The sequence below is a fragment of the Pelobates fuscus genome, chromosome 2, assembly GCF_036172605.1.
Source record: "Pelobates fuscus isolate aPelFus1 chromosome 2, aPelFus1.pri, whole genome shotgun sequence".
NCBI classification, from domain to species: Eukaryota; Metazoa; Chordata; class Amphibia; order Anura; family Pelobatidae; genus Pelobates; species Pelobates fuscus.
This window is the reverse complement of record NC_086318.1, coordinates 159,754,252-159,767,563: the sequence shown is the minus strand read 5'-3', so window position 1 is coordinate 159,767,563 and position 13,312 is coordinate 159,754,252. Positions and strand designations below refer to the sequence as shown.

The following is a 13,312-nucleotide window of genomic DNA, read 5'->3' as shown; positions in this document are numbered from 1 at the left end:
TAATGTTATATTAATATGATGTACATACATACTATTGAATTTTATTCCATTTCTCTTTTTGCTATGGAAAACAAACTCATTAGTACGCACTAAGTAATATTCTTCCCTCATTTCCATTCACATTGTGGCTAATTAATTAAGTGGCCCTTACATAAGCAATCACTATCTGTTTGTCAGTTAAAACTATAAATTGGATCAGTACTAAAATAAAAATAGCTTTTTTTCTAAAGATTAATTAGCCAACTGCAAAAGCAAGAACTCGAATCATGCATGGTCAATTTTCAGCTACATTCATTGATTGTGCTTGAGTGTTTAAGGTTTAATCACTAGAGTACTTCTTGTAACAAAATGATGCCAATACTTAATGCTAAGAGATCATCATTCACGATGAATGGATGGACAAGCATTTTTCTTTTACTTTGTAAGAGATAATACAACCTCCAGTCGTAAAACAAATCACCAACAGTAATGTTTTCAGTTCCATGTGTTTGTGTGTGAATATATTATGCATATACAAGAAGAAAATATGTATATTAAACATACCAACAGTAGGACATGGAGAATTATTTCAAACTAGTAATATATTTTTAGTGGTTTATTTTTATTTTATGGTTTATTGCTTATGATTCCAGCAGGCCTTGCACACAATAAACAAGAAGGACAGTCTGTTTAGTGACTCCATAAATTGATTAGCAAAAGGACAATTGTGTATAATATAAATAATAATAATGATGATAATAAAAAAATAATATATATATATATATTGAAAAGGGAAAGGATAGGTTAGTGTTAAAGTAGGGTTAGTGTAGAGTTATTATTTGGCTAGGGTAAGGGTTATTGCTGTTTTAGGGATTGGGATAGTGTAGGGTGAAGATTTAAGGGTAAGGTTAAATTAGATATACAGTTAGTGATACTGTAAGCATAGGGGTAGGGTTGGTATAGCGTTGGGCAGGTGATTGGTAAAGGGTTAACATTAACTACCAAAATGAATGTAGACCCTAGACCAGTGATGGCGAACCTATGGCACACGTGCCACAGGTGGCAGGCCGGGCCCTCTCTGTGGGCACGCGGCCAAAGGTTCACCATCAATGCAGAGTAGGCAACGTCCTGCCTGTTTTGGGCAGGCGCCTACTCTGCTTCCGTGTCGGGAGGCAGGGGGAGGGATCTGTGAAGCAGCTCCCCTGTCCTCCCGCACGATGCTGTGTGGAGGGTTGCCGAGCGTTACCATGGCAACGCTCCACACAGCATCGCGCGGGAGGACAGGGGAGCTGCTTCACAGATCCCTCCCCCTGCAGTGCTTACCACCACCGGACCACCAGGGATGGCTGTGTCCCCCCCCCCCCCACTTTACTAAAGGTAAGAAGGAGGGGGGATACTGACACACAGCACCCCTACCACCCCACAGCACCCCTACCCCCCAGCAGTACCCCTACCCCCCAAGCAGTACCCCTACACCCCACAGCACCCCTACCCCCCAGCAGTACCCCTACCCCCTGACAGCACCACCCCTACCCCCCAGCAGTACCCCTACCCACCACAGCAGTACCCCTACCCGCCCACACACAGTAACCCTACCCCCAGCAGTACCCCTACCCCCCACAGCACCCCTACCCCCCACAGCACCCCTATCCCCCCACAGCAGTACCCCTACCCCCACAGCACCCCTACCCCCACAGCACCCCTACCCACCCAGCAGTACCCCTACCCCCAGCAGTACCCCTACCCCCCACAGCAGTACCCCTAACCCCTACAGCACCCCTACCCCCCACAGCATTACCCCTACCTCCCCCAGCAGTACCCCTACCCCCCCACAGCACCCCTACCCCCCACAGCACCCCTACCCCCCCACACACAGTACCCCTACCCCCCACAGCAGCACCCTTACCCCCGCCCAGCACCCCTACCCCCCACACAGCACAGCACCCCTGTCACACACACATTACCCCTCGTACACACACACAGCACCCCCCCACACACACACAGCACCCCCCCACACACACAGCACCCCCCCACACACACACACAGCACATCCCACACACACACAGCACCTCACACCTCAATGCAGTATGTGTGTGTATTCAGCAGTATGTGTGTGTGCGTGTATTCAGCAGTCTGTGTGTGCATGTATTCAGCAGGCTGTGTGTGTGTGTGCGTGTATTCAGCAGTCTGTGTGTGTGTGTGCGTGTATTCAGCAGTCTGTGTGTGTGTGTGTGCGTGTATTCAGCAGTCTGTGTGTGTGCGCATGTATTCAGCAGTCTGTGTGTGTGCGTGTATTCAGCAGTCTGTGTGTGTGCGCATGTATTCAGCAGTCTGTGTGTGTATTCAGCAGTCTGTGCGTGTATTCAGCAGTCTGTGCGTGTATTCAGCAGTCTGTGTGTGTGTATTCAGCGGACTGTGTGTGTACTCCTACCCCCCAGCAGTACCCCTACCCCCCGACAGCACCACCCCTACCCCCCAGCAGTACCCCTACCCCCCACATCACCCCTACCCCCCCCACACACAGTAACCCTACCCCCCAGCAGTACCCCTACCCCCCACAGCACCCCTACCCCCCACAGCACCCCTATCCCCCACAACAGTACCCCTACCCCCCACAGCACCCCTACCCCCACAGCACCCCTACCCACCCAGCAGTACCCCTACCCCCCAGCAGTACCCCTACCCCCCACAGCAGTACCCCTACCCCCCACAGCACCCCTACCCCCCACACAGTAACCCTACCCCCCACAGCACCCCTACCCCCCACAGCACCCCTACCCCCCACAGCACCCCTATCCCCCACAGCAGTACCCCTACCCCCACAGCATCCCTACCCACCCAGCAGTACCCCTACCCCCAGCAGTACCCCTACCCCCCACAGCAGTACCCCTACCCCCCACAGCAGTACCCCTACCCCCCACAGCACCCCTACCCCCCACAGCAGTACCCCTACCTCCCCCAGCAGTACCCCTCCCCCCCACAGCACCACCACCCCCCCACAGCACCCCTACCCCCCACACACAGTACCCCTACCCCCCACAGCAGCACCCTTACCCCCGCCCAGCACCCCTACCCCCCACACAGCACAGCACCCCTCTCACACACACATTACCCCTCATACACACACACAGCACCCCCCCACACACACACAGCACCCCCCCCCACACACACAGCACCTCCCACACACACACACAGCACCTCACACCTCAATGCAGCATGTGTGTGTATCCAGCAGTATGTGTGTGTGCGTGTATTCAGCAGTCTGTGTGTGTGCGTGTATTCAGCAGTCTGTGTGTGTGTGTATTCATCAGTCTGTGTGTGTGTCCGTGTATTCAGCAGTCTGTGTGTGTGTGTGCGTGTATTCAGCAGTCTGTGTGTGTGCGTGTATTCAGCAGTCTGTGTGTGCGCATGTATTCAGCAGTCTGTGTGTGTGCGTGTATTCAGCAGTCTGTGTGTGCGCATGTATTCAGCAGTCTGTGTGTGTGCGTGTATTCAGCAGTCTGTGTGTGTGCGCATGTATTCAGCAGTCTGTGTGTGTATTCAGCAGTCTGTGTGTGTATTCAGCAGTCTGTGTGTGTATTCAGCAGTCTGTGTGTGTATTCAGCAGTCTGTGTGTGTATTCAGCAGTCTGTGTGTGTGTATTCAGCGGACTGTGTGTGTGTATTCAGCGGACTGTGTGTGTACTCAGCGGACTGTGTGTGTATTCAGCGGACTGTGTGTGTGTATTCAGCGGACTGTGTGTGTGTGTACTCAGCAGTCTGTGTGTGTGTGTACTCAGCAGTCTGTGTGTGTGTGTACTCAGCAGTCTGTGTGTGTGTGTGTACTCAGCAGTCTGTGTGTGTACTCAGCAGTCTGTCGGTATGTGTATTCAGCAGACTGTGTGTGTGTATTCATCAGTCTTTGTATTCAGCAGTCTTGTGTGTGGGTGTGTATTCAGCAGTCTGTGTGTGTATGTATTGCATTTGTTGAAGATACTAATAAATATAAGCTTAATTTTATCTATTTATATCATTATTTAAAATTTGTATCATTGAACTCTCTGTGTTCTTTTAAAACAAAAGTTATTAGTTCGGACAACAGTATGAGTTGTTTTTTCTAAACTTAAACCTCAGTATTTGGGTTTAATTGCCGTGTTGGCACTTTAAGGAAAAAAAAGTTGGCATGTATTGCTGTTTGGGCACTCGGGCTCAAAAAGGCTCGCCATCACTGCCCTAGACATATGAGTTGTTTGACAATCAGGACTGATAGAGGAATGTATTTTTAGTTATCTTTGTTTGCACTGGATTTGTAAATATTATTAAATGCAAAAAAATGCAAGAAAATGAAAAAATCTAAATGAGCTTCAGCATGTACAAAAAAAAAAGACTATAGTAAACACATATGGGTAAAGTGGGTATCTAGATAACGCTTTCTAAATTTCATTTGGAATAGTATGAGTTTTCAATGTAATCACATGTCACAACCTTTTTCTACTACTAACGTCATTGAATTTAGAAATTGTTATTGACTATAAAACCTACTATAACTTCAGCTTGACATTGTTAATCACACAATCTCGTGATCAGTATGCGAAGTAATAAACAAACAAAATGGATTTATCTTAGAAAGATTACTTGCCGGTTTGACCCCTTTTATAGCGCAGTGATGATGATAAAAGGTGACAGGTGTGTCATTAACCTACTGTGTTCCAAACAGACACTGAAATTAACGTATGTTTCTTTAACAGTTTAGGTATAATGTGACAGCTTAGGTATAATGTACACGTGTTTGTATTGGCATTACGTTTGTTGTTATTTTGTTACAGCCTTGTACATACTTTTTTTGCTATAATTGATTTACAAGTAATTGACAGTAAAGATCTAGTCATATTACATCACATGTCATCAGGGGAGGTGTTTGTTCCGCTTGTCCACAAACACATTTAACATTTCTGAGGTATTGGTTAGGTTTTGAGGTATTGAAATATATTCTCTGGGGTTTAAATTTTTTTAGAGGGACACTATAGCCACAGCTAAAAGTACTTATTCTGGTATCTATACCCGGTCCTTGCAGGCTTTGTAATGTAAACACTGCCTTTTCCATGCAACTTCATGTTTTGCAGCGTGTGCGCATTAGCCACTGAATGCTTTCCTATGGAAAAGCATTGGATTGATTGGGATCATTAGTGTTATGGTAAGGGTTTGTGTTAATGCTATTTTAGGGTTAGTGATTGTAACGGCATCCCCAGGCATAAAAGGGGTTAACAGCCGTTTAGGAGATATTCCCCTTCCCTATATACAGGCAGCTACTGTAGACACCAATCCACCGAACCGGAGAAGCATACGAATGCTCTTAAACATATGAATGCTGTAAACAGCTGAATAGGAAAAACAGTTTACACTCCTAGCAATCGGTCTGAAACAGCATACAATTCAATTCCCCCCAAGAACGAGATGGCACTTCGTTTGAGGGTCAAGCAGAACAGCCAGAGCTGTGGGTTTATTGTTCTTATATACACATTCTTACACATTAGTACCACCCACAGGGTTTTGTAAAACAACCGATAAACACATACAATACACTCAGACACTCCCACACAAAATCCTCCCCTCTGCCTATGATACAATTACCTTACACAATGGGTTAATGTAATTATCACAGGCAGAGAAATGGACAGTTTTACACAATATTCATAACTTTAAAAGTATGCATCACATTCACATTCACATAAAACTTACATTTTCAGAATCAGCATACTCCAAATACAAACATATGTAAAAATCATCCAAATTGGTCCAGTGATTCAAAAGATAGATCGAAGTCCAAATGAAGCATGGCTTTTCTGCCCAAAACCAGTTTCACAGAGTCTTCTATCCTGGAGATATTTGGGAAATAATCCAATTATCTCCAAGGACAGAGGCAAAACTCCATTGAACACATGGTAGCAAAAGACAATAAAATACATAAAAATAAATAACTGTGCAGCTATTGCATAAAACAGGTACATTCAACATATCCCCAGATAGCTTAGATCTGAGCGCACATTATGACTGAATGGCGCTCAGAAGATCACATACATACAGTTCAATTGCCATGGAGCCAAACTCTTTCACATAGTCTTTCGTTATACAAATGGGCTCCATGGCATAGCTATCTGGGGTATTACTGTTCAAATAGGGCAAGTACCGAATGAACCGGCTTTCGTGTCTATGCAGGGGAAAATCAAGCGTTTCAACATGGGGCCATAGTCTAAAGGCAGCAGGCGGGCAACCAAGCTCCTCCAATGCACAGTGGCGAGATTGGTCTCGTCACAGTGATAATGTAGGTTTAAAAGGACACTACAGGCACCCAGACCACTTTAGCACATTGGAGAGGTCTGGGTGTATATTACAAAATCCCATAACCCTTCAAGGGTAATTATTGCAGCTTCCAATAAACTGCAATAATTACCACTAGCGGGACTTCCAAGTCGTTAGGTGACTTTTGGATGCCTAACTGACGTTGGATGTCTTCACGCTATGGTGGAAGTACTAATACGAGCGTGTCCATTGCTGCACATGCTCATTAGGTCTCCGCCGATGTCAGCAACCAGTAGCAGAGGCGAGATCGAGCCCAAGACAGTGCTGAGGGACATCGGTGCTGGACTCAGGTGAGTGATAGAAGGGATTTTACAAAACTGCAAATGTTTTACATTGCAGGACTAAAAGGGACACTGCACCTAGACCACTTCAATGAGATGAAGTAGCCTGGGTGCCTATAGTGTCCTTTTAATCATTCATGCCCTTAATGGCCTCATCTGTAACAGTGCCCCTGTTGCTTTAACCCTGGAGCTGCAAACATTGCAGTATCAGAGATGTTTAATGTTTAACCCCTTAAGGACACAACTTCTGGAATAAAAGGGAATCATGACGGAATAGTTCCATCATGTATCCGTAAGGGGTTAAATTGCAGTGTTACGACTTCCTCTCCATGAAACAACACTAGACTTTCTCATGCTCTGCACGAGGACGTTCAGAGTATTGAAAAACCCCATAGGAAAGCATTGAGTCAGTGCTTTTCTTTGGGGAAGGCAGTAGGATACCAAATCACTGTGATGCCAAAAGGAGGCCAACCTATCACCGATGAACCCCAGCGCTGGAATCAGGTAAGGTAAAGGTTTTCAACCCTTTCTTTGCAGCCAGGGGGTAATGCGAGGGAGGGGGATGGCAGAGGGCACTATTGTGTTAGGAATACAGTTTTGTATATTGTTCCTTTAAGGGGTAAAAAAAAAACTAAAGCAAAAATAAGCCTTTGTAGTTGGCTGTATTTAACCATTTAAAATGAATTATTATGCTGACTAAAATGTCAGCAGTTTTGTATTCCTAGCACTATAGCATCCGTTTAAGCCTGCCTTTATTTTAGAAGTCAGTATTTCATTATATGTGTTTCAAAGTAAAGCAAAGCCCCTACCAAGCCATTATATAAACAAAAATATGCTACTAACTTCCACCTATCTGCAGACATATTGTTTTGCTTTGCAAAGAAAACCTAACAAAGTATGTCTGTCTTTAGTAACAGTACTGTTTGTGCCATCAGTAGTAAATACTTGCACATTGAACTGGAGACTAACAGATAAGTGACTTTTAGAATTTAGATCAAAGATGACAGAGTTTTTCCAACTATACTATCATGTAGCTTGCTGACAAGATGCCAAATAATTTACCCCCTCAGCAATCTTTTTCAACAAAATAATAAATTAAGAAAAAGTACATTTTTATATGTAAGTCAATTTATGGTTTTATCCTTAGCCAACTATTCATCACATGGTTACTATATATATTACCTTTTTCTTTAAGCTGTCTTCTAGTCATACCCCGTACCTTTATCTGGCACACCTGTCTATTTTTTGCTTTGTGCTTCTGTATATTTCCCAAAGCTATTTCAGCTTTAATAAATCACTGCTATGTTTGTGGACCATAAACTTCCTTTTTCATCTATTTTTACTAAATCTAACTGGCCTAATACAATGATATGTTGAAGGATGATTAGAAGAACATCACTGGATGGGAATAGCCCAAGTTCAGTTTTATAAAATGTATCCAAGGTTGTTCTAGCTGCAAACCGGATGCAAGCTATTTTGAACAATAATTTGTCTGTGGTTTATTTTCCCATCACATTTATATACACTCGGTCTATAGTAACTAGAAATGGGCAGATGCAATTGCCTTTTAGTTAGAAGTACTTCTGTGTAAAAATATGGAACATATATGTATATACACTGTTCAATTACACATACATATCTGGCTACGCATTATAGAACGGCTCCAGCCAGTTTAATAAGGCATTGGTATGCTTCAAACAGCAACATCATTTAGAAAGTGGCGGCTTATTCTGTTACTTGTGCAAAAAGATGTCTGGAGAGGCTTTGTCTGGTTCCACCATTATAATTTTTTTATTTTTTTAAAACTCATTTAATAAATTTTTCCACTAATTGTGTAACTTGCCCTTACAAACTAATTTAACCTTTTTATTATATCTTTATATATATTTTTTCTTCATTCTCATCTTTTATCTTCTCTTTCTCTACGAGCCACTTTTCCATTTTTTTCCCCCCAAAATCCAATTTTCACTATTATTCTTACCCTTACACATATCCTGTGTCCTTAAACAAGTTTCCACTCCTTTGTTTCTATCTTTAATTTTCTCATTGGTCTATACTAGCATTATCTTTCCACACTTCAGGCTCTTTTGATATTTACTTACTCCTCTAGTAATTTGATATTTACTTACTACTCTAGTAATTTCCTATGCGTTTTATATCAAGTCTTCTTCCTTCTTCTCCCTGTGCCCTCCCCTTATTTAAAATGATTCACCATTCATGTTCTAAACATTTTTCACTTATGTTCCTATCTACTTTAGTCTACCTCGGCCTTTTGTTCTTCAATCTCCACTTGTCATTCTTATCACTATCCACTTTTGTGCTCCATATTTCTTTCTACATTCTTTGTAACTCATTTATATCTGTCTGTCATTTTCCCTGCCACATTTGCCTTTAGCCAGGTGACATGTTGTGGTTCTTTTAGACCCACTAATTCATACCCTGCTTATTTTTTATTTGCTGTTTTTACTGTTCACAAACGTTAAGTCCAGCTACTCTAGGGCCTGGTAATACAGACTGTGTTGCCTAGACTGTATTTCCATCCTGCTACCTATCTATTTCCTGTGTTTGGGTTTTGCGTGTCAGGTCCCCACCTGCCTTGACAGCCCCCTTATTTAATTTTGTTTATTCTTTGCCTCACTCATCACTGTCTGTCTACACATCCCTTCCTCTTGTACTCCACCTCACTAAGCCCACAACCTGATAAACAGCTACTTACCTACCTTTCTTCAGTGAGGGTGTCTCAGGTCTCTCTTTTTTACTTTGCATGTCCCTGTAGTGTATGAGCATTAATACGGTAGTAAATAGTTATGGCCCTGGTTTAAGAGAGGGGACACGGGACACCATACATAGAAATGGTATAATCTTGCCCAGATGCCATAATATTCAAGATGACGACGATAATAGCCATTTTCTATTTCATTTCACAGAACTGAAGCAACTATGGAAAATCAGGCAATTTCAATAAAGTAGGTATGCAAAAGAATAATTATAGTTCAGTGAAATCTTGTCTGTAAATTTCTGACAATTCCATATCCTTGTATTATAAACAAAGTTTGCAGCTACAGTTAAGTAAAGTAAAGGCTTGATCCATATTCTGTTACCTGTTGTTGTCCTCGTACTCGAAGTGACATTGGAAGATGTAATAACAGGAACACTATCATCATCCTGGGAATAACCAGCCTGTATAGCTCTCAGGTAACTGTGGCTTCTTGTCCGAAAGCATCCCTGGAGATCTAAAGCATCCATAGCATGAGCATCAACTTCACTAAACACTGACTCACAAACTGATTCATACTGCCCATTTATCTCGGTTTCGCTCATCTGAAAGAAAGGAAAACTGCATTGGAATGACATCTATATGTGCAAACTAAAGTGGAGTTAAAATGCAATATATAGTCATGGTAACAAATTTACCATAAACAAAATGATGATAGAATGTGCCGAGATGATGCTAATATAGAAAGAAGAATTAATGCTTTCTACTACAAGGTCATTAAGCAATGGACTGTAGAGAAGTGGATGATAAATAGTGCTGGTTAATAAAGCATTATAATAAGTGAACATTTACTAAATGAACATACAGAAAGAAGTTGAACAGCCATTATTTAAAGAGCAAACAGGTATAAGATAGATGGCTTTAAAGCATTATTTTTCATATTTTAATGTTTCTGCTTTTTATGCATATTGCTTTGATATGATTATCTACTCTATCATGTTTTAACCTCCTGTCTGACTTAAAGTCTTCTTTCTACTTTTGATCTTGTAACGAAAGCTGAGATAACCATTAGGTGGCCTAAGCAGCCTCCTAAGGATTAGATCTAGATAGGAGTCTGGTGGGTCTTGACCTGGGCCTAGAGTCCTGTCTCTAGATGTGTGAGGGGGTCCTCCTTGAGCCAGCAGGGAGATCAAAAGATCTTCCTGTTTGGCCCTCAATCCCCTGAATTTGTTGAGGGAGCGATGTTACTTCAATTAGGTGCAAATCACTTGTAAAGCTCCCTCATGGTCCCTTGGTACTTCCCAAGGACTCAGAGAACCACAACCTGTGCTCAGAGTCTATAATAGAGCGCTGAAACAATGAGGGAGCTCTTAAAGTGATTTGTACCCAATACTAGTCAGACCACAATATGCCCCCACCGGACCTCCAGGGATCCAGCTCATCCTCCACCAGACCACCATAGATCCAGCTCACCCTCCACTGGATCACCATGGATAGCACCCATTTCCTGCCAAAAGAAAAGATTAAATTCAAATTTACACACACACTCAGACTCTACAAACACAACATTCAGCCACACTAATATCCCCCCCCCCCCTTCCCCACACACACAACTGAGCCACTCCAAAAACAACACTTAATCAGCACACACAGTTTTCTCGGCACATACATGTCCTAACCTCCTCCACACACAATACTCAGCCATGAAAAACACGCTAACACACAATACTCAATTTCTTCCATACACTCCTAGCACTTACAGAACAATATCAAGGGTCTAGGAAAGGGGCCACAAACTGACACTCAGCCCTGTCTAGTGCCCGGGACAATCTTGATTAAGCTCTGTTTTGTAATAGCTTAAAATGTAAATTAATAATGACTCAATTAAATATTGATAATACGATTCAAAACCTGTATACCTGTCCTGAATAGTTCAGTTGGCAACTTAGGTACCTTACTGGTGGATTTTCTCTACAACCTACTAAGTTTAGACACATCTTGCACCTTGATTTACTGCATTATCCAGTTAGCCGTTGTTTGAAGACAATCATATTTACTTTGCCATAGCACTGTCACCCTCACCTGCACCTATTATCTACCCTGTATATTGATTTTTTTTTAAATTTTCTTTCTCATTAAAGTCATTAACTTCTAAAAATAAATAAACTAGGTACTGTCAAAGTTCTAAATAAATAAATTAGGGCCTGATTTAACCTAAGAACACCATCAAACATATTGTTAATTATGTACGTATTTAGATTCCAGATACTGTAACCCTTTTGGTGTATTATATTTTTTATAAATATGTTGATAATAATGCCTTTCTATGTATTTGTTTATGATTGTATATGTTCACGAGGACATAATATACTATTATATTTATTTCCTTCTCATAAAGCCACGTCTTAGAATTTCAAGTACTAACTGCCAACTGACTACATTCACATTGACATTTGCATGTATTATAAAAATTTTTCCAGGTATTCTAATTAGCATTTACAATAAGTGATGTCCCGAACATAGCTTGTTCGTGGCGAACGCGGCAGGCGAACATATGAGTTGGTCGGTCCGCCCCCTATTCGTCATCATTGAGTAAACTTTGACCCTGTACCTCACAGTCAGCAGACACATTCCAGCCAATCAGCAGCAGACCCTCCCTCCCATACCCTCCCACCTCCATGACGAATAGGGGGCGGACCGACCATCGCATATGTTCGCCCGCCGCGTTTGCCACAAACAAGCTATGTTCGCCAGCGAACTGTTCGGGATATCACTATTTACAATGCATCAAGTGTTGCATATTGAAGAACGGCCTTGCACAAATACACATGTTGTGCTATGAAATGCATGGGATTGTAGCACAAATGATGGTGCCTGTGTAGGTGTTCACTACCACTAGGCACTTAGATGTCACAGTAACCATACAGTCAATGTAAAATGGATGGATGTATGGGTGCAAATGCTACATAATTCACACATGGAATTCTGTCAGTGCAAATAACTGGGTCTAGCAGATTTATTTCAGAGCTATTTAGGACAATCTGAAACATCTAATGCATGTATCCATTTTTATATATATGACATTGAATTCTCACATTTAACAGTTAAATAGTGAAGAAGTCTGCAGTAACCCTATAGTGCCTCGTGGGCACACTTTGGCAATATAAATGTTCAAGGGTTCACCTACATTAACCCCTTAAGGACCAACAACATAAATATACGTCATATCAAAGTGACCTTTGAACATCCTATATTAAAATACAAAGTCCAGATTACTTTTTAAAAATGCTGGACTGTAGAGAGCTGCAAATGCAAAATAAGAAGGACAATATATACTAGCATAGGGTCTTTAGGGACCAAATTGAGATCCTTAAGGGGTTATAAATGTTACGTTGGATAAATTTAGAACTGAGAGACATCACTTGCATGAATGGTAGCTTTGGGAATTTGAAGTGTAGTTTTAGATGATGTTAGGTAGTTATTGCCGAGGAGAAGTTTGCAATGAACTACATGGGTTTTCATACAGCTGAGACATAATTTGATCTGAGCTGTAGATTGTGAATACGGATGATGCTATAAATTTAAACACAGTTAAATAAAGACTTCTCCTAGCCTGGGAGTATACAGGGTACTGCCACCTTGATCTCAGGGTAATCCTTTGAGGTAAAGCATTCTTGCAGACTTTCAATGAGGAAATCCTGCAAAAAAGAAAAGAAAACAAAAACATTTTCTTGTTAAATTTCACTGAGATCTCAATGGAATTACCACGTACAATCCCATAATGGTAAATCCAGGGTCCCTGCAGATTCACTTCAGTGCCTCTGGTATGGTTACAAAAAATAAAAATAATAATAATAATATTAATAATAATAGTAATAACACAAAAAAAGAAAAGAAACATCAGTTTCATTATGTAGAGCAGTAGATTCTTTCTTTTACAAACATTTACCTTTCAAAATATAACAACAAATATACGACAGCAAATAAAAATATGAAAC

General features: G+C 41.8%; 1 protein-coding gene across 1 annotated transcript in view; it reads right to left on the bottom strand.

The window, feature by feature from the left end:
• Positions 1-13,312, bottom strand: part of DLGAP2 (DLG associated protein 2) — a 331,780-nt gene that overhangs the window by 114,109 nt on the left and 204,359 nt on the right. Inside the window, exons 5-6 of the mRNA XM_063442905.1 lie at positions 12,953-13,012; positions 9,700-9,919 (exon numbers count right to left, since the gene is read on the bottom strand). Of these exons, the coding sequence (XP_063298975.1) occupies positions 9,700-9,919; positions 12,953-13,012 (280 nt within the window). The remainder of the gene's footprint in view (positions 1-9,699; positions 9,920-12,952; positions 13,013-13,312) is intronic.